The 25,752-nt window shown below is 55.3% G+C and overlaps 1 protein-coding gene across 1 annotated transcript in view; it reads right to left on the bottom strand.

Annotated features, from left to right (window-relative positions):
• The window catches only part of CPNE2 (copine 2), a 52,710-nt gene that overhangs the window by 4,679 nt on the left and 22,279 nt on the right, over nt 1–25,752 (bottom strand). The window contains exons 3-14 of the mRNA XM_018062033.1: nt 24,248–24,427; nt 22,414–22,488; nt 20,509–20,580; nt 19,067–19,150; nt 18,689–18,778; nt 17,605–17,703; nt 17,066–17,152; nt 14,707–14,766; nt 12,746–12,879; nt 10,636–10,690; nt 5,745–5,796; nt 4,172–4,305 (exon numbers count right to left, since the gene is read on the bottom strand). Coding sequence (XP_017917522.1) covers nt 4,172–4,305; nt 5,745–5,796; nt 10,636–10,690; nt 12,746–12,879; nt 14,707–14,766; nt 17,066–17,152; nt 17,605–17,703; nt 18,689–18,778; nt 19,067–19,150; nt 20,509–20,580; nt 22,414–22,488; nt 24,248–24,427 — 1,122 coding nt within the window. The remainder of the gene's footprint in view (nt 1–4,171; nt 4,306–5,744; nt 5,797–10,635; nt 10,691–12,745; nt 12,880–14,706; nt 14,767–17,065; nt 17,153–17,604; nt 17,704–18,688; nt 18,779–19,066; nt 19,151–20,508; nt 20,581–22,413; nt 22,489–24,247; nt 24,428–25,752) is intronic.

Below are 25,752 nucleotides of genomic sequence, written 5' to 3'. Positions count from 1 at the left end.
AGAAGGGAGGAATCAGGCAGGAGGAGGTGGGCGGGGCCTCTGCTGTCCCCACAGACAGTCCTGGTCTCCCCTACCCTAAGCTTTCCCACCTCCGTGCCTTTCCTGGTTTACCTCCTGCCTGGGAACTCTCCCCAGCCACAGCGCCGAGACTCCCTGGAGGCCTGAGCTCTGCTTCCACTGCCAGTGACTACCCCCTGGGGAGGGCTCCTCTGGACACACCTCCCCGCCCCGCCTCGCACCCTAAGAGCTCCTCAGGGCAGCCCCTCCCCCCAGGCCTTCGGTATCTCATGGGCCTGGCACCCTGTGCGTGCTCCATAAACAGGACCAGCTGCCACCAGGTCAAACCCAGATCCCCAACACATGACAAAGATGGAGTGTATCTTGCCCTTACCCAAGAGGCTTTCAGTTTTCTCAGGCTGTGAGTAGCCACTTCCCCCAGCACATTTAATGTGTGACTTGATTTATATGAAACTGACTTGACCACAGAATTCCAGGCAGAGTCCGGGAAAGTTGCACTCATTCCTCCCTAGCTTACTTCTGAGAAGTTGGCAGCTGAGGGCCCTGGGGAGTGGAGGGAGAGTCCCAGGGTGCTGACTGCTTCCAGATTGCAACCCCCCCGCCCCTCACCATTAGGACACTGGTTGCCTAGGCAGCCAACCAACAATGGACCATGGATGGGAAGGCCCAGGGCAGAGGGGAGGATGAGGAGCGCTCCACAGTAAGAACCCTGTAGCCCCACCCAAATTTAGTATCTTTCAGTGACTGTCAGTGCCCTCAAGAGAAAGTCCAGGTTCCTCACTAGCTTAGAAGGCATCTCTGGGACCTGGCCTACCTTTCAACCTTACCCCCACCCACCCCTCTTACATCACACCCCTTCCTTCAGTTACGCCACACACCACACCTCCAAGCCTTTGCCCTATTCTGTTCCGTCTGCCTGGGACACCACACACACACACACACACCCTTTGTGAGACCAACCCTTAAGCAGCCTCCAAGTCTCAGTTTGGACATCACTTCTCGAGGAAGCCAGCTCTGAGCCCTCTGTCTGGGGTAGGTGCCACCTTTATAATCCTGTGCTTCTGCCATCACAGGTTTAATCGGTTGGCATTACAGCTGCTGTCTCCTGGCCCAGCTCCCCACTAGACCACTGGCCCTGGAAGGGCAGAGGCCACGGCCTGGGATCATGGTCTCCCCAGTGCTGGACAGAAACACACACTGTAGAACTGAGCTGTGTGAATGAATGGGAGAGCGCGGAGAGATGCTTCCGCCACCTGCTCTTGATTTCCTGTGCGTGGGTGTGCGTGCATGTTCGTGTGCCGGGGACAGGGAGGATGAAGCCACACCAAGTGTTTCCCAAACAGCGGCTGTTCAAAAGCATCAGGTAATGCACAGATCACTTCCTTCCGCTTTAGGCCTAAATGAGCTCAGCATCACCAACTGCCGGCCCAAGAGGTGTCCTCAGAAGATTCCTCAACCCACGTTGATTAGGGGCTGTCAAGCGCCAGGCTCTGCTGAGCAGTTTGGATGCCGATCTGCTTGGATCCTTGCAGTGCTTCCCTTAGGCAGGCAGCGTTCCATCATCCCCGTTGTACAGGTGAGAAAGCCGAAGTTCGGAGAGCTTAAGCAACTGCTCTGGGTCCCACTGTGAGGAAGTAGGGGAGCTGGGATGTAACCCAGGTCAGTGGGCCCCCAGAGCTTGAGGCTGAACCATCAGGCAGCCTCACCTTCGGTGCAGTGATATGGACAGAGTGAAGGCAGGAGGTCTTCTTGGACAGCAGAGTGGAAGGGGCCTCTTGCAGCCCAGAGATGCTGGCCCGAGGTCACACCTAGGGTGGGTGACATGCTTCCCCAGGGTGAGGGAGCCAGGGTTGGGAGGACTTGGTCATGACGAAAGGGGCTGGGGTATTGTGAGGATTAGGACTGGTCAGGATTAAGACTGACTCAGAGCAAGGGCCAAGCTCTTCCCTGTGAGGGCCCTCGGCAATTGTTCCCCAGAACACAAAGACGCCTTCCTGGCAATCCCCAGAGCCCAAGCCTCTCCAGACTGAGGCTCTAGCGGGTACTGGCCCCCTTCTCCTCAGGACCTCCACTCCTGCCCCTGCTTGGCAGCTGAAAGAGCCCAAGAAGAACCCTGGGCTCCATTCCTGCTCCACCCCATTTTTTACGCTTAAACAAGAATGCAGGCCATTCTTCCATCCCTCTGAAAGCGAGTCCAGGCAGATAAAAGACTAGGCGGGACAGCAGCCCCGGCAGCAGCAGGCATCCAAACGGTGTGTGAGGTGAGGGGCTGCCCTCCCTCTGCCCTCTCCAATTCTAACCCAGGAACATAAAAAATGCAACTTGCAGGTCCTCCCCAGTTACCTCCCATTCAAGCGGGCTTACTTGTCCCGTTTCATAAAGGAAACAGGCTCAGAGCCATCAGCTGCTGCCACCAAGGCCAGGACTAGAGCAGGTCATGCTCCCTGGAGCAGAAACGACCGGGACCACCTTCCTTCGAACCGACCTCGTGCAGTGACCTCCCTCCTGTCCCCTCTGCCTGGGGGCTCTTCCCAGAACCCTCTGCCACCTTTCCTCATTCTCAGGTCTCACTGGTTGCCAGCTGGTGTGTTATCACATTTTAATCCTAATACCACCACCTCATCACGAGGCTCCGAGAGGGTAAGTGATTTACCCAGGTCACACAGTGATGAACAGGCAGGGGCAGGATTCACACCCTGGCAGGCTGACCCCAGGACCCCCTTTCCCACAGACCCTCTGCTGCCTCCCTCAGTCAGACCATGTGCTGCTGTCCTGTCCTCCCCAGGCTGACCGGTGTCGTCTTCTCTCATAACCTCCCCTCCGTCTTCGGGAAATCAACCTCTACCTCCTAGGCAGGTGCCTCCCTCCTCCAGGCAGTCCGAATTGGACCTGGGCCCTTTCCCTTTGAGAGAGGCCCTGGCTGAGTCACCTCCTCCCAGCTCCTCGTGCAGTGCACAGCACACGACTGGGGCCAACTTAAATCCGTCCATTCCCGAACACGAGCGTCTGCCGCAGCATAGGCCCCGGAGTAGATGAGAGATGACACACACACGCTGCGCGGCCCCACAGGGCTGAGGGTCCAATGCGGGAGACACACCATAAACAGAAACGCAGAGTGTGTGAAGGAGATGTTGCCGCCACCATCAGAGTCAAGACAGGAATAAACAGAAGGCAGGAGAGAGGCTCAAGTGAGTGTTCAGGGAAGGAGCAGTGGAGGGGACGCTGAGGGATGGAACGGAGCCAGCGTCAAGACGAACCTCCAGGCAGAGGAGACAGCAGAACAAAGGATCTGCTGGCAGACAAGCTGCTGTCTCTGAGGGGCAGGAACAAGGTGGAGGTGGGACGGTCACCGCAAGTGAGGAAAGGGGCATGGGCCCGCGGGGACCAGGGAGAGGTGGCAGTGGCCATGGCCGCAGGGCAGCCGGCGAGTGGAGGCAGAGTGGAAAGGGCAGTCAGCAGAGACTGCAGCACCTGTGCAGCAAACCCTTTCCTTCCAGAGGAGAAGGAAACCTCCTTCCGCCGAGGGCTGGGACTGTGGCAGGGGCTCAGGGACCTGGTCAGGTGGGAATTGGACCCATGCCTCAATCACAGTCCAGGTTCCACCACCCCAAAGCGGGTGCCGGTTCCCAGTCTTGGCTCAGCCTACTTGTGGCAGAAGACCCCACAACTCACATCACAAGCCCTGGTGGACAGCAGGGGAGGGAGACTTGGTGACCCCAACACTGGCACTGGGAAGGAGAGCGGCTGGGATGCACAATGCCCAGGACAGCTATTTGCCATATATTCCAGATGCCACATGGCAGCCCTGTCACTGACCGCCAGACCTGGGCCAGACAGTGCCAAAGCCCTCAGTGTGAGATGGGAGCTGCAGGGACCCCAGGCCCAGGTTTCCCTCTGCCCATGAAGGCACTTCCTAATAATCGCAACCCTATTTTCTGCTAAGCACAAACAACGGAATGGCTCTCTGTCCTGCAGTCTGTGCTCGAGGAAGCCAGAACCAAGGCAAGCTTGCCCCAAACCCCTTCCATCCCTGCAGGTAAACTAAAAGTGGAGAGACACCGGGCTCACCTAGGATCTTAGGACATGGAGAGGCAGAACACCCAGCTGGTGCCTGCCCCACCCTGCACATCCACACCATTGGTCACCTACTCACCGTGGCTGTCTGCTGCTGCGTGGCTTGGGCTGCAAACCGGGCCACATGGTTGACAATGGGAGAGAAATTGGTGGGGCCATAGAAGCGGATGTGGGGCAGGCAAGCCGAATATGCCTGGGCGATGCCGTCCACACCTGCCTCAGAGAAGAGGAGGCTCTGCATCAGCCTGGTCCTCCCTGACCCTGCACCCACTCTCTGCTGCCCCCACCTGCCGGGCCCTGGGGTACTGGAAGCTCCCAGAGAGCAGTTCCAGGGTAGATAAAGAGCCCTGAACATGGAGTCTGACCTGAGTTCCAATCCTGCCCTTACCACTTCTTAGTCATGGGGCCTGGAGGAAGGTACTTAAATCTTTCTGATCCCATCAAAGGGGCTGGTAATCTCCACTCTTGGGAAGCTGGCAGGAGGGGGTCTAGCAGGCTCCTGTAGTGACACTCTGGGGTCCCAGGGAGCCATCTGGGGGTCCATTTTGCATATGCCATGGCTTCTCAGCGTTGGTGAGGGGACTAAGGTTTGCACAGCCCTGCAGACAGAAGGTGCTCTGTCAATAGCTGCCATTACAAGCCTAAGAATACCGCCTGCCCTGCCATCCTGTCCAGAAGGCCTCTGGCCAGAGATGAGGTAAATGGACAGAATGTCTCTGCTCTAAACCAGACAGACCCCAGCTGGAGGACAGGACCACACTTCCAGCCAACAGAGGCCCATGGCTTCTGAGTCACAGCATCATCCCTAAGGTGGTGACCTGATGCAGTCCCCTCCCAAATACAAACCTGACCTAGCTTCAGGGATCCCCAGGGAAGGCAGATGCTACATCTGAAGCCAGCTGAGGCTAGAAGCTCTCATGGGGTCAGGGACCACCCTCTTCCAAACCCCTTCTCTTTCACTTTTTTTTTTTTTTTAACATCAAACATATTTATTTAATGCCTACAATAGGCAAGGTCTTCTTGTGGGTGCTATGGTTTAGTCGCTAAGTCATATCCGACTCTTGCGACCCCATGAACTGTAACCTGCCAGGCCCTTCTGCCCATGGGATTCTCCAGGCAAGAATACTGGAGTGGGTTTCCATCTCCTCCTTTCGCTGACTCTGGGAGGCTCAGAAATCCTCTGAGGCCTGGGGTGGGGAGAGCACAGATACCACGCTCGCTGCCTGCCCCTTCCTCTTGCCCAGCACCCCTGCCCAGGTGGGGCAGGACAAGGCTGGGCTCTCCCCACGAGGGCAGGAGGCAGGGGAGAGGCAGGTGTGTAATTTGCTGCCCTTACTTCCTCCTGATCTACACAGGGCTTCCTGTCAACACTTCCCTTTATTCTCACCCGACTCCTCAGTGAGGTGAGCTCCCTCCCCTGGAGCAGGTGAAGTGGCACAGGCCCAGTGGGCTGCAGTGACCTCTCCAACTCACAGCCAGGAAAGGGCACAGCTGGCCCTGAATGCCAGGCCACCTGACTCCAAATTCCAGCTTCTCCCCATCTGCCATCCTGAGCAAGTGTGATGGGGAGAGGAGCGAAAAACAGAAAGCTGTACTCCGCCCCTCTCTCCACCCAGGGAGACCAGGGCTGATGCAGGGGGCTTGACACTCACCCGAGCAGAAGGGGTTGGTGGGGTTGAAGTTGATCGCAAACTCATGGGAGACCTGAAATGCAGAGAAAATAGTGAGTCAGAGCCTCCTGGCCTATACCTGGACCCAGGCAGGCTCACCCGCTGCCAAGCAAGACTCCCTCTGAGGGAGACTGGCTCTTTGCTGCCTGACCCCAGGTCAAGGCTGTGATACCCCACTGCATCTGCTTTCACCCCTATTGCTGGCTCTGAGTGACCACGAGGCCCAACCACCTCCACTTCATAAACAGAAGAAACTGACACCCTTCTCTCAGTCGTGTCCGACTGTTTGCAACCCTGTGGACTACATCCTGCCAGGCTCCTCTGTCCATGGGATTTCCCAGGCAAGAATACTAGAGCAGGTTGCCATTTCCTACTCCAGGGGATATTCCCGACCCAGGGATTGAACCCGTGTCTCTTGCATCTCCTGCACTGGCAGGCAGATTCTTTACCACTGCGCCACCTGGGGAACCCCCAGATCCTTCTACACCACCGCGGTCTCTTCTGGGGGGCCAGGGCTGTCTCTGCCTCCTCGCCCAACTCAAGAAGCCCTGAATAGGCAGAGATGTGTCTGAGGGTGACGGGTTCAAGGAGCAGCTGGAGCACTCCTTCGCCACCTGCTTTCACAGTAGACTTTCACATAACTAGAATTCCCCTTCTTCAGGCCTCGAAGGCCTTCCCCCATCTCACTAATAAGCACGAGTGCTTGGAAGAAAGCCCACCTTATGCCAGCGACCCAAGCTGGGGCTTAGCTGAAAACCCACACAGAGCAGGACCAGGGGATCGGGAAACGTAATGGGGCCAGAAGGGCAGGGAGTAGAGAGCTCTGTCCCGGTTCCTGCAGACCCAACTCCGAGCCTGGGAGGGTCACCAAAGTGACCCTGCACACTCCCAGAAGCTGCGGGCCCGCACAGGGACCCATAACCAGACCCCATTCAGGGCTGTGGGTAAGACTGCGGTGGCTGCAGAACCCAGGAGCCCAGGAGGCCCAGAGCTCAGGTGGAGGTTAGGGTCTGCCTTCTCTCCCTGCCACTGTCTCCCAGGCAGAGACCCCACACAGCCCTTTCCCTGAGAACTGGGTGCTTTAGCCCATGTCCAGCCCCTTGCCAGCAGTCCCCTCACTCGTTCTTCACAACAATCCAGAGAAAGGTCTGGTGTCACCCCCTGTCACAGATGTAAAACTGAGACAAAATGGACCAGATGACCCCATGGTCTCACATCTACCGAAGAGGAGTGCTGGGACCAGAACTGAAGTCTGGCTGTCGCCTGCGCTCGTATAAACTCACTAACCTGAGAAGGTGCTCCTCTCCTGAGTATAAATAGGAGGGTAAAGAAATGCCTGGGGGAGGGGACCACCGCCTTCAGCTGCTGGAGGAATGTTCCAGTCCAGACACAAAGAACTCCAAATACTGTAGCTCCGAGACACTACAGGGAGGGTGTTGGAAGCCCTTGCCAAGTCCAACATCCCCATTTCACAAGTAAACTAACTGAGGCCCAGAGGTACCAAGACCACACAGCAGAAGAGACCTGAAGCCTAGGATCCTCAAGCCGGGTAAAAGGGTTGGTTGGATCTCTGACCTTGCAGAGCCCTCCTGGCCCAAGATGGGAGGGGAATTCAACCCAGCACTGCCGTATGTCTGCTAGCCTGAGCAGCAGACCCCAGCCTGTTCAGGGGAATGGGCTTTTCTGTTCTTTGCCCCCTCAGCCCTAAGTGCCTGGCATGGAGCCATTCCCCTGATGTCCCTACTGGGCCCTTCCCCTGCCCAGGGGCCCTCTTCACCCTGTCCCCAGCCTGGGCTCCAGGTGTGGGGGGTTGGAGGTCCTTGTTGCCATGGAAACTTCATGAGCCTCTACAGAGATTAAGAGGGGGGCTTGTACAGAAGGGGGCTGAGAGAGGAAAATGGTTGCCAGGGAAACAAGTCTCCCTTGGGCTGGCTTCCTGCAAAATCAGATTTTAGGAGATTTTAGAGACCAAGGGGGAAAAGCCCCCTCCTGACAGGAATGGATTAATATTCCATTTTCTCAGCCACCCACATTCTTCATTCCCTATTCTTTTCCTCTATTTAGGGGAGAGTAGGGCCTTTGGTCAAATGGGTGGGGCTGTGGGAGATCACCCATCTACTCTGGATGCCTCTCAGGTCACCTATTCCACCCAGCAGCTCCATTTCACAGGTGGAACAACTGAGGTTCAGAGAAGCCCAAGGAATGCCCAGGTCACATGACTGAGCCAGAGCTAGAGCAGAGCCAGGACCGGATCCAGGGGATAAGAGTTCATGCTACCTGTGGCAGCCCAGCCCCCTCCCACACTTGCTGCCCTGGTTTGCCTGAGAAATGCCAACAAACATGACAAGCTTCTTGGAGGCCACCTCAAGCTGATTAGGAGCCCCTGGGGACTGGCCAGCCACAGAGCTTTGTTCTGGGACTCTACTGCCTTCTGATGGTCAATGGTTCCATTGTCCCCACCTGGCTGGGCACAGCCCATGGTCCTGAGTTACTTCAGAGGCCATTCCCTCTGGTCCTGGCAGGGCAGTGTGTTGGGGCCACATAGGGGGTTGAAAGGACCTCAGTGATCATCCTCCCTGAGCCTCAGTTTTCCCCGTCTGTAAAGTAAGAAGAGACCTAAACTGTGCTCTTTCCCACTCCAGGCCTTTTTGCACAGGCCAATCCTTTGGCCCAATCCCTTTCTTCACCTAACTCTGGCTCGTCCTGAAAGGTCAGTCCCTCCACCTCTACCCAGGACAGGGGTCTTCTCTGTGCTCACCTGGACCAGACTCAGGCAGGGACTGAGGTCCTGAGGGCAGACCACTCACTGAGTCACATGCTTCTTCTAGCTCCTTCCAACCTCCCACTCGGAGAACCAACACCTCTGTCTGCTCAGGCCACCAGGCCCCAAATTTATGGTCCACAGTCACATACTGCACACTGCGTGTGTGCCTGGAGCCCGACACAGCAAGAAGGAAACCAAGAGCCTTCCCTGAGCATTGAGCCTCCCTGAGACAATGAGAAAACCAGCACAGAGTGCCCACAAAGTGCTGGAGGACAACGCCAGGGCAGGCAGGAGAGGCCTGAGGAAGTCTTCCTAGAGGAAATGACCTCTAGGCTATGAAGCAGCATGGGAAGTCAGTGAAAGGGGGCCAAAGGCCGGGGGAAGAGCACATGCAAAGGCCCTGAGGTGGGAACGAACAGAGGAAGGTTCATGTGGGAGGGCACGGCAAGTTAGCTGAGAGGGAAGGTAAGGGGCTGGGAGTCAGGCCTGGCCAGCTCCAGCAGCAAGGGGAGGAGGGGAGAGCATTGCCCTTTCCACGCCTCGCCCCAGCAGCCCTCCTGGCACTGCTGGGCACTCCGGCCTGGCCATGCCCACCCTCCCCAGAGTTGCCCTGTGACATTTCCAAGGAGGCTTTTGCACAAGAAAACATCTCATTCAGCCAGAGTTCTTTGAAAGCTGGCTGGTGTCCTAGCAACGAGCTCATGCCAGGCCTGGCCGCGCCGGCCTGCCCTCCCCCCAGCGGCATCACTGTGTCTGCTCAGAGGCCCAGCTTTGGCCCCACAGTATCCTGTCCCCTGCCACATGATGGCCAGCATGCCACAGAGCCACTCCCTGAAGTCCTAGCTGAAAACTGCCCTCCCAGGAGAGGACGAGAGGGGAATACTCAGTGGAAACAGCACATGGTACAGGATGACAGGCAAGAGAGGGCACTGGCTGAGACATAATGTAGATTTAGGAGCCCTCTGTGCTCACACCCCCAGGCTTCTTATCAGAAAGGTAGCACATTCTGAGAACAGATTTGAGAGTCCACCTGCCCAGCTGGAATTCAGGCTTCCTGCTATGAAGACGTCCTTGGACAAGTCACTGAGCCTCTGTTGTTATTTACCAGTGACAGATAATGCCCCTCTCTCCATCCCTCCATTCTGCCCAGCATCACCCAGACCGCTCCCACTCAGCAGCCAGAGTGGGCCTTCAGAGTGCCAGCAGCACGTAGACCCACTCATAGCTTGCTGCATGCCTGGCTCCCCACCTCTTCAGCCGCATCTCTATCCTGCCCATCTTTAATGGAGAGTTCACCACGCCCACCTTCTTTCAGTTTCTCCAACTCACCCTGCTCCCTCTATCTCCCAGACTTTGCACAGGCTCTTCTCTCTGCCCTGAACACTCTACCTGCCACACCACCACCTCAAGTCACTCTGCAAATTCCTACTCTCCCTTCCCTTCTTGGTTTAGACCATGCCTCCTCCAGGAAGCCTTCCCTGATATCCCCAGGCCAGGTTGGGGCCCTCCTCTAGGGACTGCTGCCCCATCTCGGCACTGATGACACTGCCTGTCTTTAGGGCTGCCAGACAAAGTATACAACGCCCAGTTCAATTTGAATTTCAGGTATATAATGGATAATTTTTTATTATAAGTATGTCCTAGGCAATATTTGTTGTTGTTTTACTCTGCAAACCCATGGATTGTAACCCGCCAGGCTCCTCTGTCCAGGGGGTTTCCTAGGCAAGAATACTGGAGTGGGTAGCCAATCTCTACTCCAAGGGATCTTCCTGACCCAGGGATTGAACCTGTGTCTCCTGCATTAACAGGTGGGTTCTTTACTGCTGAGCCACCAGGGAAGCCCTAGGCAGTATAAACGCCATACTTAACCTATTTATCTGACAGTATCTTCCCCTACATGACTGGATCCCAGGGAGTAGATAGGATAACTTATTCCCTGCTCTAGCTCTACCTGTGCGAGGTTCAGGATGAGAAATGAGTGTGGGTTTGGGATAAACATGAGAATGCAGGGAAGCTAGGCCCCAGCCCAGCCTTTCCAAGGCAGATTCCAGATAGGCCATACACAAAAACCTCATCTCAGCCAAAAGGAAACAATCTGGCTCCACTTACCTTCCAGTCTGGGGGTAACTGTGCCCCAAAGCCCAGAGCTGGAAACATCTTATCACTAATCAGAGAAAGGAGAAAAAAAAAATTACTGTGAGACAACCAGGCAGGGGCCTCCTCTCCCCATGCTCACCTTCCCCACCCCCTCCTCAGGGCTGGGCCCACACTGCTGTGCACACTTCCACAGACAAAAAAAAAAAAAAAAAGCTCACCGCCTCTAGAAAAAGCTCTGTTTGAATGATCTCCAAACCCACTTCTGCGTATCTGGTGAATTAGAGTCTTCACCCCATCTACACCTATGGCAGACATTGCTAATCAATCACAGCACTTCTAACCAATGGGTCTGAGTGCCTTGTCGAGATCCTTCTCAAACTGGGACCTTGGAGACCACTAAACCACAGTCACGAAGCAATTGAAATGTACTGGCTGTCTCTTTGCCTCCCTTTTATGACTGGGAAAAATTCTAAAGTGAAAACACTGGCTTGGCATCCAAGACCTTTCCTCACCTCTTCCAAGAGTCTAGTCTCTTCTACCAGCCCTCCCTCATTCCCCATTCCCGGTCACTGGCTACTCGCTCTTCCCCAAACACATAGAGGAATTATGTTTAGGTTTCAACTTCAGCCCTGTTGCACCTCTTCTTGAAATACCTCTCCCCAATCTCTTCCCTGTGGCAAACTCCTACTCATCCTCTAAGGCCCAATTCAAATGGCCCCGTCTCTCTGTGGGTTTCCCTGAGACCCCAGGCTGCCTCCCTCTTTGCTGCGCCCATAGCTCCTGCCTCACACATAAATTGGTCTCTGGGAACTGCAGTGATTTCCTGTCTTCTTCCTCGAGTGGGAACTCCCTGAGCACAGGGACCATGTCTCATTTGTTCATTCAGCATGCATTTACTGAGGAAACCTGTGGCTGCCGTGTGGAGAACAAACTGTCAGGGGCTAGGGCAGAAGCAGGGAGACCAGTGAGGGGGCTGCTGACTCAGTCACTCTGGGCAGGAGGTGATGGTGGCTCAAACAGGCTGGTGGCCACGGAGCGGGGAGAAGAGGTTGGATTCAAGTACATTAAGAAAGGATTTCCTAAAGGAATGATGGGGGAGGTGAGGGAAATAAAGGAAGCAAAGGGCTTTCAGTGAGTGGCACAGGTGTCCAGTGCGTCTGAATGCCCATGAGACAGCCCAGCGAATACAAGGGTCTGGGCAGATGGGTACAAGGGCCTCTGGAGCGGCAATGGTAGGCTTCCCCACCCAAAGATGCAGGTGGGGACTTCCACCTCCCTTGCGCTGCTTGCTGTACCTCTCTCAATGTGGCCTGGGGTCATAGCCACCGCTTAGACCCTGAGCTCCTGGGAGTCAGAAGCTGGTCCTCAGGGTGCCTCTCTCAAGAAGGCCAAGTGCAGACAGACTTCCCAAGCCTGCTCTTGTGCCTGCCAAATCTCAAGGACCCACTTCCCACGTATTGGCCTCCTGGTCATTCCACCCTCTCACCTGGACGTTCCGACAAACACCATCTGTGAAAATGACACCATGACCCTCAAGCGACTTCTGGATCCTCCAAGGCCCTCTTGACTTTGCATGTGGCCCATCCTGTCAGTGGTCACACTCTCTATACAGCTCTCCTTCACTGACTCTCCACTGTCCTCCCAACCACAGATCTCTAGGAAGCGTGGTCACGGGTTGAGGGCCCATGCAGGCGGGCTGCCCCTCTGAAGTTTCCCACAGGAGTGAGACTGTTAGGCCATTACGGGGCAGGTGCAGGAATCGGAATGTCTGGGTTCCAGTTCCCTGATCTGTGTGATAAATTCTCTCCCCACACTGTAGGCCTGCTCTTCTCCAGCTCTAACAGTGAAGGTTGCAGCAAGAGCAGATGAGTTTCATTTTCTGTCTTGACTCGTTTTCTTACTGGCTACGTGGTGTACGGTATGGAGAAGGATCTCAGGATGGAGCTAGAACCAGCTGGTAAGAGATCAGCAGTTGATTAGCAATGTCTGCCACAGGACATGCATGTCCTGAGCTACCCATCCCTAGGTTTGATGATCTCTGGGTCTCTTCTAGCTTTGACAACTGAGCTTCCTGGAATGGACGGAGTCCAAGCCGACCATCACAGGCCCTTCATAACCATACCTGTCATAGTCCTGAATGATCTGCCCAACAGCCCAGATGGCCGACAAATATTCGTTGGTGCCCATGGGGTTGATATAGTGCAAAGAGGAAGGGTCGAGGGGATTTCCATTGGAAGCTGTGAAGTCTATCCCAACCTGCAGGAAAAGGCCAGAGACCCCAGATCCCTATCTTGCCTCCAGGGAACAGAGAGGCTGATGGAACATGGGAAGCCCCATTCATCACCCCACCCTGACCCCCCTTCCATAAGATGGTCCCAAACCTGGAAACTGACCATGTCACTCCTCTGGCTCTAATGCCATCTATGGCTCCCTATTGCCAGAGCATAAAGTCTACCGCCTAGATGTGATATAAAACCAACCTATAGCCCCAACCCTTTTTGCTGTCACAGTTCCGTTTCCAGGCCTTCATTCATGAGGTCCCCTCTACCTGAAGAGCCAGGCCATTTTTTCATTCTCCTCCAATTTTCAGGCCCAATTCAGATGCCACTGCCCCACTGAAGCCTTCCCAGATACCTCGCCCCCACACCAGGCCATCTCCCCATTGTCCCTCAGATCTCCAAGGGGCACCAGGACCTGGGGCAATGCCTACACATCTAGTCACAATGGATGCTCACTGCAGGTAAGATGCATGGTCCCAGAGCCAGGTCCACGGCGGGGCACAGAGCACCAGGCAGGTGCCCCACATGGACTGAGACTGGCGGATGGGCAGGATACTGAGTTCCACCTGCTCTCTCAGCCCTAAGGGTTTCCAACCCAGCCTCTGGATGCGAGCAAGAAGGGGTGGGCAAGGCTGCCCAGCCAGAGAGAGACCCAGGGCATGAGATGGCCACCCAAGGACTCAGGCACAGCCTGGAGCCTGGCACACAGAAGGTGCTCGATATCGTCTGCTGAGTGAACACAGGAGGAATAGCAGGGCCTGGCCTCTCTGTGGGGTAGTGGGGCTATGACAACTAGCAGGGTTACAGGTCAACAAGACCAATCCCCTGCCTCCTAAGAGTCCTACAGATGACTTCCAGCCCCCATGGGGTCTAGAGGTGGTGATGGGAGAGTGGGGAGGCTAGGTGGGAAGTGGGCAGAGTGTAGGACCCCTGCAGGTTCTCCCCTGGTCCCGAGCCTTCCCTTTGGGTGAGGAATGGGACAAGTCTGGGGCATACACTCCAGGCCACTGGCAGAGTGACCACTCATTCTCTCAGTGGGTATTTACTAAGCATGTGCTACATGCTGGGTACTGAGTGATACCTCGAGGGTGGAGAGGAAACAAAACAGCAGCCCCGCACTCAGGACACTCAGTCAATAGTGGGGCAGGGACAGTGAAATATACTTGAGAATCCACTGCAGGGGGTGCAGGTTTGAGCCCTGGTCAGGGGACTAAGATCCCACATGCCACGTGGTGTGGCCAAAAAGTAAGAAAATTTTTAAAAAATACTTGAGAAAATTTCAGAGTGGCATGTGTCCTGAAGTTACTAAAACAGGAGATGGGATGGAGAGGAATAGGCGGCCTCGGCAGAGGTGACCTGTGTTACGGCCTGCAGGGCAGCAGACACAAGAAGGTTCTGGGGAGAGTGTTCCAGGCAGGAGAAACAGCAAACACAAAGCCCCAAGACAGAGCAGAGCTGAGCTGGTGCGTGGGGAAGCAGTGAGGATCAGTGTGGACGGAGCTGAGTGAGCAAGGGGAAGGGTGCAGCAGATGAGGTAGGAAGGAAATGGGAAAGAACTGGCTTTTTTTTCCCTCCTGAAGAAGTGTAGCCTAACCAGTGACGCTCAGGGCTGAGCAACCGGGCTCTGACTCAGACCCATCCACCCATACTGTCTCCTCTGGGCCAGTCCTGGGAAAGCCCATGCCCTGGGAAAGTCCTTCCTGAAGTCTATCCCAAGTCGCTCCTGCTGAAGTCGTAGCTCAAGCCCTTCAAGAGGATCCTCACTGGGGAGGGGAGAGGTGAGGTGGGGTGGTGGAAATCTTACGGTGAACATGAGCTGGCAGCCTCCCAGGATGTAGTCCAGAAAGGAGTAGTCCCGGGTTATCTGGAAGAAATCAGAGAGGTCAGTGGGCCCCCACCCCACACCTGAGGGCCAGCCCTCATTTGGCCATGCTCTCCACAACAACCTTTGGGGAGCTGTCACTCTGGGCCCGGATGGTGGTCAAGGAGGCCGCAAAAAGCAGATGTACCTGATCTGATTACCACAGAACCCTAATCCCTCTGTAACAGTGGAGCAACGGTTCCCAATTGGTGGAACATCTGTACACACACAGATGTACGATAAGTTCACACAGTGTCCCAGGGCCCAAAGTCAGTTCAGTTCAGTTCAGTTCAGTCGTTCAGTCGTGTCCGACTCTTTGCGACCCATGAATCGCAGCACGCCAGGCCTCCCTGTCCATCACCAACTCCCAGAGTTCACCCAGACTCGTGTCCACTGAGTCAGTGATGCCATCCAGCCATCTCATCCTCGGTCGTCCCCTTCTCCTTCTGCCCCCAATCCCTCCTAGCACCAAAGTCTTTTCCAATGAGTCAACTCTTCGCATGAGGTGGCCAAAGTACTGGAGTTTCAGTCAGTAACAACTACCAATTATATGACAGCTGCTGTTTAGTCACTAAGTGGGCTTTGTGACCCCATGGATTGCAGCCCACCAAACTCCTCTGTCCATGGGATTCCCCTGGCAAGAATACTGGAGTGGGTTGTTGCGCCCTCCTCCAGGGGACCTTCCCGTCCCAGGGACTGAACCTGCGTCTCCTGCACTGGCAGGTGGATTCTTTACTGCCGAGCCACCTGCGAAGCCCAATTACATGACAAAGAAAGCCTCCATTTGTTGCCATTTGGTCCCTAAGTCTCTCTAGCTCTTACCGACCTCGACTTGGAACAGAGAGAGGCCAGGCCACCGGATCCAGACCTTCTGCTGTAAATTACTAAAGCTGTTAAAACATAGTTTGGATGGTCTTTGTCTCCTTTTGGCTGGCCTTCCAATATTGGTGACGTTAGAAGGGTTCCTTGCAAAATAAATATTTTTAAGTAAAAAAGACACCAAAATGGGAGGAGGAGGGGGGCTGAATACAAAAAATAATAAGGCAGGAGCCAGAAATCCAGAAGAGGGATGTGAGTGACACAAGTTTCAGAAACAAGGACGTGAAGTCACGATGCTGCAACCCACCAGCTTCACTGTCACAGGGTACTGCTGCGTTGTGACCGCACTGATGCTCACGTAAATCTTAGTCTCCAGGTGAGGAAACTGAGACCTGGGGGCTGCCAGCTGGTAGAGCAAGTGACAGGGACCTTCAAGCCTGGTGTTCAGGGCTCCTGCTGCCCTGGCTGGCGCTGCCTTCCTTAACATCCCACCCGATTCCAGCAGACGTGTGGCCACCAGACATCCAGGGGGCCTGGCCCCTGGCCTCAGCCTGGCCACAGTGGTATGAACATTGTCACTGTGGGCCTCGGTGGCCCCAGTTAGACCACAGGGCAGGAACCTGAGCTCCCACTAATGTCACTGCCAGGGGATAGGGTGCCCCGGCCCAGTGCTCTCTCCCTCTCTGATGCTGAACACGCAGGGGACAAGCATGGGAAAAAGCAACTCCCTACAATTACCCTGGGCCTCCCTGGTGGCTCACTGGTAAAGAATACCCCTGCCAGTGCAGGAGATGCTGGTTCTATCCCTGGGTCGGGAAAATCCCCTGGAGGAGGAAATGGCAACCCACTCCAGTATTCTTGCTGGGAGAATACCATGGACAGAGGACTACAGTTCATGAGGTGGTAAAGGTTGGACACAACCGAGCAACTAAACAACAACAGTTACCCTCCAACCAGGAGACCCTGGAAGGTCATCTCATGCCCTCCTTGACCTCGGCACAGGAACAGGATATGAGACTTCATATGCTTAATCATGTTAACATTTCCATTCCACAGATGAGCAGACTGAGGCTTAGAAAGGTTAAGCTCAAAAGGTCTCAGAGCCAGGACAGAACTGGCAGAACCAGGATTTGAACCCAGGCCTTGCTGGCTCCACTACCCACCCACTCCAGTATGTTTGGGCTTCCCTTGTGGCTCATCTGGTAAAGAATCCGCCTGCAATGGGGGAGATCTGGGTTCAATTCCTGGGTTGGGAAGATCTCCTGGAGAAGGGAAAGGCTACCCACTCCAGTATTCTAGCCTAGAGAATTCCATGGACTGTATAGTTCATGAGGTTGCAAATCGTGAGTTGGACACGACAGAGCAAATTTCCCTTCACTTCACTTGCTGGCTCCACACCTAATGCTCTCTCTCTTCTGCAGTGATATCTCTCTGTGTGACCCCAAACCTTGCCCCTGCACCACGCCCACCCAGGCTGACTCACCTTGCAGGAACGCAGGATAATGACGCCTGAGTTTTTATAGTTCTTCTTCTTCTTTTGCTTCTTGGGGTTGATACACTCAAACTCCCGCTGTGCAACACAGAAGGAGAAAGAGCTCAGCTTGGGGCTTCTGCAGGGACTGACCCTCCCCTGGGCCCCAGAACTTATTCTACAGCATTGACCAAGGGTTAGCACACCTCCTCCAGGAAGCCCTCCCAGAACTGGTTCCTGCCACCCTGGGCTCATGCCTCCCAGAACTGGTTCCTGCCACCCATGGGCTCTAGCTCATGCCTGGAGTCAAATGGATAGCTCCTGAGGGCTCACTATGCACTTCACCTATATAATCTCATGTAATTCCCTCTCTACTCTTTTGCCTCTGCTTGACAGATGGGGAAACTGAGTCTCAGAGAGTGACTATCTTGCTCAAGGTTATAAGGCAGAGAGGTGGGATCTGAGCCCCCGCCTGCCCCTGATTCAAAAACTCCTGCCCCTTCCCCGTCCCCTGTGGAGGTCTTGGGGTCATGCCCTTGTGCACATCTTACCGGGACACCGTCGCGAGCCTCACACATCTGTGACACCGAGGTCTGGAACTCACCGATGAAGTCGTGGCCCCCATCGTTGTCGTAGTCATAGCACATAACCTGCAGTGGATCCAGCGAGGTCACCCCAGAGCTGCCCACAGCAGGCACTCACAGCTCCTCTCAGTTTCCTGAGCAAACCCCATGTCTTTTTTTGGGGCGGTGGTGCCTCCCTCTCCCTCTCTAGATCTGACTACCTGGCTTGGGGTGATGACTGTAGCTCCGGAACTGCCTCCTACAGGAAGCCTTCCATGATTGCTGGGAAGAGGAGAAAGGGTGTCCACTCCAGTAATGGAGACTCCTCCCTCTGGTGCAGGAAGCTGCACACCCCACACACCTGACACTGGGCTGCTACTCTTGGGTTGTGGCCCACTTGGCCTCATGGGCCATGGCCTGGAGTCCTCCCTAGACTTGTACTTCTTTTCCTGAGATGGGCACAAAAAGTCCCAGCTTGATATGCTAACTTAGCTGCCATGACAGTCCTAGAAGGAGGGCAGGAATTACTGTACCCATTGTACTGATGGGTAAACAGATGCTCTAAGTGGGAAGCACTGGCCCAAAGTCTTACAGTGGCAGCCGGAGAGGCAGGACCAGAACCCAGTTTCCTGGTGCCCTGTCTGAGGGTCCCTACATGGCCTTGCTGCCTTACCCCACCCTGTCTGCTCTCAGACCCGGCCCCAAGGACTGAGGGCTTTTAGAGACTAGTAATCACCATCTTCATCACAGCGACAACACTTGGTTGTTTCCAAGGTGATTCTGCATTCATTAGCTTAGCGAGCAGCACACAGCCCTCCAGGAAGAACAGGGCAGTCACTCTGTTCCCATTTTAAACAAGAGGTTCACCGAGATGAGGGCCCTGCCCAGATCAGTCAGAGTGTCAGGCAGACCTGGGACAAGGACTTAGGTCACTTGCCCCTCCCCACCATGGGTTCTTTTTCCATCTTAATAAGAAAGAGCTTTGCCAAGGCATCCCCAGGAAGCCTCAGGCGACCAGGAGGCCAGAGCTGGCAGGGTGGGCAGCAGGGTTCCCTCAGCCCCCCTCACACACCTGGATGGGCTTCTCCATGTCTCCATCGCACAGGGACACCAAGGGCACAGTGAACGGCTTCCACACGGGGTCCAGCGTGTACTTGATCACCTGCAGGACAGTGAGGAGGTAGGGGTGAGCTGGGACCCAGGGGTGGCAGTGCTCTGGGATCGGGCCAAACCAATGGGACAGGGGGAGGGCAAGGTGGAGAGACCCACAGCCACACTTCTGGGCATGGACGTGAGCACCCCTGTGATGAGGAGGGAGCAAGTCTTTAGGGGCCATCAGGGTTTTTCCTGGGCACTGTAGGATGTGCCTGCCTGGTCCCATCCTGAGCTGTCAGGGTGGCCAGACTGCAGGCCCACTGGCTCAGAGACCCCTGGTGCCCCACACACCCACCTCAGTCCTATGGACCAGCATCCACTTGCCGTCATCTCCTGGTTTATAAAACTCGAGAAATGGGTCTGACTTCCCGAAGAGATCCTGGAGGAAGCGGGAGGATGTGGGTGAGGGAGGCATAACTACCGGATTCAGATGGGGTGGGGGTGTGGCCCAGCTGTCTCCCCACCCCACCCCACCCCCCAGCATCAGGAGCGGGAGCTGCTGGCCCCATCCCCTCAGCCTCTGCAGAGCTCAGCAGAGACCCGGGCAGTAGCAACCTCCTGGAACCAAGCAGCATCCCCAGGAGAAATCGCCCCATCCTGGGGTGACCAGAGCTTGTGCTCAGAGAGCCAGAGGCCTGGAGCCTGTAGAAGTTACAATTCCAGCATCTCAGGTAGGGCAGGATGTCAGAGAGAGAATGTTCAGGGCAGGGGGAGGTAACCAGCAAAATGGGATTTTAATTTATTTTAGTGGGGTTCTGAAAAAATAAAAGCAAATTATCCTAGCAGCAGAGTTCTTTAAAACTCCATTTAAGAAAATGTGGACTCTATAACAGGCGACATTCAAGAGGGGGGAGACGTAAAACAAATGAGTAAATAATATACATTGGGACTTCCCTGGTGGTCCAATGGATAAGAATCCGCCTGCCAAGGCAGGGGACACAAATTTGATCCCTGATTGGGAAAGATTCCATGGAGCAACTTAAGGCTGCACACCGCAACTACTGAAGCCAACACACCTAGAGCCCGTGCTCCTCAACAAGAAAAGCCCAGCACCACAGCTAGAGAGCAGCCCCGGCTCAGCGCCATTAGAGAAAGCAGCAACAAAGTGCCAGCACAACCACACACACACACAAATAACAATAATATACACTAGGCAGGAATTAGTGATAAGGAGACAAGTAAAGGAGGAGGGGGGCAGAAGGTTAGGGACCACTGCACGGTCCTTTAGGGAAGGCTTAATTAGAAGGTGACATTATAAGCAGAGGCCTGATGAAAGTGAGGGAGGGGCCAGTCATGAAAAAATTCAGGGGGAAAAGCATCCCAGGCAGAAGGGACAGCAAGTGCAAAGGTCCTGAGGCAGGAGGGTGCCTGGTTTAATCCCAGACAGTGAAGAGGCTGATTTGACTAAAACAAAATGAAGGCAGGGAATGTGGAAGGGGCGAGGTCAGGGAATCAGGGGGCTATGGATGCATTAGGTGGGATCCAAGCATTTACAGAGATGGGGACCCCCCATGAGTAGGCTTCCAGCCACATCTTGAATACCTTTAAGTGATAAAAAAACTCACTACCTCAATGGTGAAGCAGTCTTAATTTGGAGTGGCCTGCAGGGCAGTGTGTGATGGACTTGTCCCTGGAGGGGCAAGAAAGGTGGTGGCCGGAAGTCCCAGGCCACACAACCCCAGAGCTGGGGAGGGTTGGTGCCTCTTGATGGAGAACCCCCTCCCCTGCCTGTCTCACCTTCTTGTCCAGCTTCCTGCCCGCCAGGCTCAGTGTGATGACCCGGTTATCTGACAGCTCCTGAGCAGCAATCTGCAAGGCCAGAGGAAAGTTGGGGGTTGAGGCCTGTCTCCAAGACTCCCTCCTCTGACCTCCTTTCAGGCAGAGTGGACATGGGATGCCCTAGCAGTCAATTCTCCGGGGTGGGGCGGGGCAGGGAGAGGAAAAGCAGTACCATGTGACTTGGCATAAGCCTCTTGTCTTCCTAAAATCTCAGTTTCCATCTTCAGGAAAATGGGGCTAAATAACTCATCTGGATCTGAGAATCAGAAAGTAATCCCAACGTGGCTCAAGACAGGAATGAGATGGTGGGGGAGACAAAGCGGGGATCAGACACAGGGATGGTCTAGAGCCCTGGGGAGAGGTTCTGGGTAGGGGAACAGCCTGCCAGGCTTCCTCATCCCCCCACTGCTCTCTCGGCTAGGACTCCCTCTCCTCCCACATCTCTAGGATAGCCCTACCTGCTGAACAAGTTATTTGACTCTGAGAACCAGGGACAGAGGCCAGGCCGGAGGCCCCTCTCTCCTGCCTCCCCTCCAGCTGAGACCTTGCTCAACAACCCTGTAGGGTAGGCCCTATCATTACCCCTATTTCAAAAGAGGTGGGTACTGAGGTCTGGAGGGGAGCTGCTGGAAATGCTGGGGAAGGGCACACCAGCTGGGTTCCATGTGGAGGACAGCTGACCAGTGGAAGCACTTAAATGGGGAGGTTTTGCACCCCAAGAGGTGGGAGGAGGCTGGGAGGGGACACTCAAGGTGGCAGAACAATGGATAAGAGCCCGGGGTAAGTGCTCCCTGGTGAGCACTCCCGGGGTAAGAGCACCACGGTGTGGTGGCTCACACCGTAAAGAATCTGCCTGCAGTCTGGGAGACCCAGATTCGATCCCCAGTTGGGAGGGAGAGGGGCAGGGAAGATTCCCTGGGGAAAGAAACGGCTACCCACTCCAGGAATCCCATGGACAGAGGAGCCTAGCGGGCTCTACAATTCATGGGGTTGCAAAGAGTCGGACATGACTAAGCCACCAACACTTTCACTTTGTGCTTAGAATTCAGTATGCCTGAACTCAGGCCCATGGCCATGAATGGGGTAAAGAAACAGCTGAGATTGCTGGGTCCCTCCCAGCCCAGAACGCACGGCTCCACAGGCAGTGGGGAGCCAGGAATGTCCCCGAGCAGGCAACTAATGCTGTATGAGGGAAGAAACACAGGTACAGCCCTCCTCCTCCTCCCAGCACGGCCAGTTTCCCTGGCGTCACAGGCTCCGAAGGGGGACAAGCCAGGAGAGAAGCTCACTGGCTGAACCGCCCCAGGGCACTTTTTGTCCGGGCTTCTGTTCCCTCATCTGTAGAAGCAGACTCTGCTTTCCCAGAGTCTGAGGACCAAAGAGCTCATCTGCTCAAAGGGCCTGCGCATCGCAAGAATCACTCTGCAGCGTAGGGATCATTGCACATCACTGAATCTTTGCGTATCAGAGGAATCATTGCGCATTGCAGCCATGAGCCAAGCTAAGAGGGGCAAGGAGCTCCTGAAACCTCCTGAAAAACCCCCGAGGGAGGACAGCAGGGGCCAGGAGGGGATGTAGGGAGGGGTAGGAGCGCCCCAGCCCGGGAAGACGCCGTGGGGACCCCTGGCAATCCTCCTCACCCCCCAGCTTGGCAGCCCTGACGCATCATATATGGAGCCAGGAGCCCGTTGCTAAGAGACCTGTTGCTAAGTTGTAAGTTGGGCCTTTTTACTCCAAACAAAGCTGGTTATTATCTGCCAGTGAAGCGGCCCATTGATCGGGGAGGGCAATGGGCAGCGCGGGTTGGAGGTGGGGAAGGCGGTGGCGGAGGATGCCTTTAGAGAGCGGGACGGGGGCTGGTACCGTAATCAAGCCCTTCCCCGCAGGCTTGTCATTCATCAGCAGCAGAGGCCGAGTGATCTTCTTGCTGGAGACAATCTGGAGGGAGAGAGGAGGGAAAGGTGCTAGAAAAACACTCAACAGGCACTGCTCGCAGCACAACACGCCATCCCAGGAGCAGGTTAAAACCTCCCCCTGTGGGATCCCCTCCGTGGGAGACAGACCGCCACCACTGCTAGCTCCACTGGGGCCAGAGAGGCGTCTGCCCTATCAACTTTCTGGCGACTGAGGCCCGGAGAGGTTGAGACACTTGTCCGAGGTCTCACAGCTGGGTTGGAATTCAGGCAGTCCGATCCCTGGGGACCTGCAAGCCCCCAGGAAAAGGCTCCTGGAAGGCTCACATTCTGGAGGCTGGCCAGTAACCACCTCCCCCAGAGTTATCCAGAGACCCCCACCTCCCTCTGGGTGTGATCCCTGATGGAGAGGATCAAATCCTGACTCCTTCGTGTGTTTTCAATGGTTTGAATAATGAAGACGTTAACACAGGATTCAAGGATCAGTGCAATATGGGGAGGACAAGTGGATCACACTGTGAAGTCCCCCTCCCACCTGCCTCTGTACCCCCCAGTCTCACCCCCTCCGTGTGCCACCACGGTTCTCTGTTTCTCGGGGGAAATGCTCGTACTTCTTTGTGCTGATGTGAGCACGTTCTTACTGTCTCTGTGCTAGCTTTTTGTCCCCACCAGTTCCACGCTCAGCCTTCTCTGTGCCACTGTGGACTACCTCACCTGCCTCCCCTGTCTTCTAGATTGTGGGGGTTCACTCCTCTCCCCAGTGGGGGTCTAGCAGGAGGGGAGAAAGGCTAGGATGAAGCTTTGCTGCTCATCATCGGCCTCAGTTGCAGTCCTGGGGCCTCTCCATGGTGGTGACAGCTCTCCCCTGGCCCCTAGCAATACCACTTCCTGCACTGCCCCTCCCTCCAGACCAGGGGCAGCCCGGCTTCCGGCTTCCGCTTCAGCTGGGGTCAGGCCCTGTGCAGGTTTCCCCACCCCTGTCGGTTCCTGCTCCGCCCACTGGTCCTTCAGCTCTCTGCTCCCTTTAAGGGTGTAGACACATGGTGGGGACCCTGCCAGACACAACCTCACTTCTTAGGCCACTGCCGGGCCCTTGCTTTTTTCATTGAACAGCATTTCCTGGAAGGCCCAGGGTTTCAGTCTCCACAAGAACCTCTTGGAGCCATTCCCATTTTATTCACCTACTATCCCTATAGGCTGAGCAGAGCAGTCATCACTGTTCCCAAGTAAAACAGGAGGCTCAAAAGGCCGTGGGGCTTGCCCTAGAGCCCAGAACTGTTAACACTGATTGGAACTTGTATCAGGAAGTCTTAGCCCTGTAATTTCCATAAGCACACCAGAGAGTGAGCCGGAGGGGGAAGTGTAGCCCAAAGACGGAAAGGAAGTTGCCCAGAGTTGCACAGTGAGCCAGCTGCGGAAGTGGGACGACCAAGGGTGTCTTCCGTGGCTGGTCAAATGCTCCTACCCCAGGAAGTCAAGACCACACCTGCCTGCTTCTATCACTCAGAAGCTCTGGCCACAGGGGCCCACACCCCTCTTTGCCACTATGCTCAGTGTCTTGGGATGAGAGCGCTTCAGCCCGGCCCCAAGCCCACCTGGCTCCTTCCCCCTTTTGGTGCCTGCGGGCCCCCAAGGCTGTCTGCATTTGCGTTGCCACCTCCAGAGGCAGGTGGGGAAAGTGGGACCAGGGAATGCAGCAACAGGAGACTCCCTAGGAGGTGCTCCATCCTTAGGAGCCAGGTGACCCCACTGACCCCATCCTCCTGGGGGGGCGCCCGGCTCACCGTGCCCAGGCTGCAGGAGAACTGGCCCAGGAAATCATGCTCCTCCAGCTGCATGCTTGACTTGTCCTGGTCAAACAGGGCAAACTTGAGCTTCTGCACCTCCTCAAAGTGGTAGTCAAGCACGAACTTCTTGGAGAAAGCGGGGTTGAGGTTGTTGATTGCAGTTTCTGTCCTGTCGTACTGGCAAAGGAGCAGGGAACAGGAGTGAGAGTCGGGTAGCCAGTTCACCGCTTCTTTGTCATTTAGTCACTAAGTGGTGTCATTCGTGACCCCAAAGATTGTAGCCTGCCAGGCTCCTCTGTCCATGGGATTTCCCAGGCAAGAATACAGGAGTTTTGCCATTTCCTTTGCCAGGGGATCTTCCGAGCCCAGGGATCAAATCTGCATTAGCCGGTAGCTTCTTGACCACTGAGCCACTGAGAAAGCCCTGTTAACCTCTTCCTGGGCTACAGGAAATCATGGTGTTTATTCATGGAACACCCATCTCCGTGCCAGACACTCAGGGCAGTTATCCGCGTGGCTAAAGCAATCATTACTCCCAGATCACATAGGAGAACACTGAAGCACAGAGAGGTTAAGTGACCTACCCAAGGCTGAACAGCTAGAGGGCATGGCCAGGATTTGAACCCAGTCCTGACTCCAGCCTTCACGCTTCTAACACACTGGCCCTGGCTCCATGCCCAGGTTCTAGGATAAGAGTTCAGACCCTGTCCCTGCCAAGGTTAAGTGACAGAGGGAGTCTCATTTCCCATCGGAACCTCAGTTTCCACTTCTGTAAAATGAAAGGATTTGAATGTCTGTGACTTTGCTTCCTTTTTATTTGTGGAGAACCCTTTCTTCAAACCATGTTTTACATGAAGCCGAGAGAAGATACAGAAGGAGGAGGGGTACTTAGGGGGAGGTGAGGTCGGGGTTCCCTGTCTCCCATGGAGGCAGATGTTTGTACCTTCACGGAATCCTGGGATGTCAAAACTGGGAACTGAGCGGCCCCCACCCCCCATTTAGAGTGGAAACTGAGGCCTGGGGAAGGACAGGGCCGTACGCTGGGGGCCACTGGTGGGGCTGGGACAGGAACCCCGCCTCCTGGCTTCTCTGCACTGAGGCCCCAAACCACGGAGTGGGTGACCGTCTATTTTGGGGCCTGGGCTGTGTTGATTTTTCCTCCCACCCATTCCATTTCCAAGGGCCAGAGAGCAGCAGGGATGGAAGAGGTCTTGGCCCCGGGCTATTTTTGGCCAGGGTGGCTGGCCTGGGTGGGAGAGAGATTGTAGAGGAGGGTGAGGGAGTGAATGGAGGTGGGTGCCTGGGAGAGGAGGGGGTAGACATCACCCCCTGAGGGGTGGGGCGGGAGTTCTGGAAATCTGGCAGATAGGACTCAGGCTTCTCCCAGCAGTCCTTGGCTGACCCCACATCCCACCTCTCACTTTTGGCTGTATCACCAATGTGCTGGGTGAGACAGGTCAGCCCCTCCCCACTGTGGGCCCCATTTTCCCCCCTGTAAAATG

This window comes from Capra hircus, chromosome 18, assembly GCF_001704415.2.
Source record: "Capra hircus breed San Clemente chromosome 18, ASM170441v1, whole genome shotgun sequence".
NCBI lineage: Eukaryota > Metazoa > Chordata > Mammalia > Artiodactyla > Bovidae > Capra > Capra hircus.
This window is presented reverse-complemented; position numbering and strand designations above follow the sequence as displayed.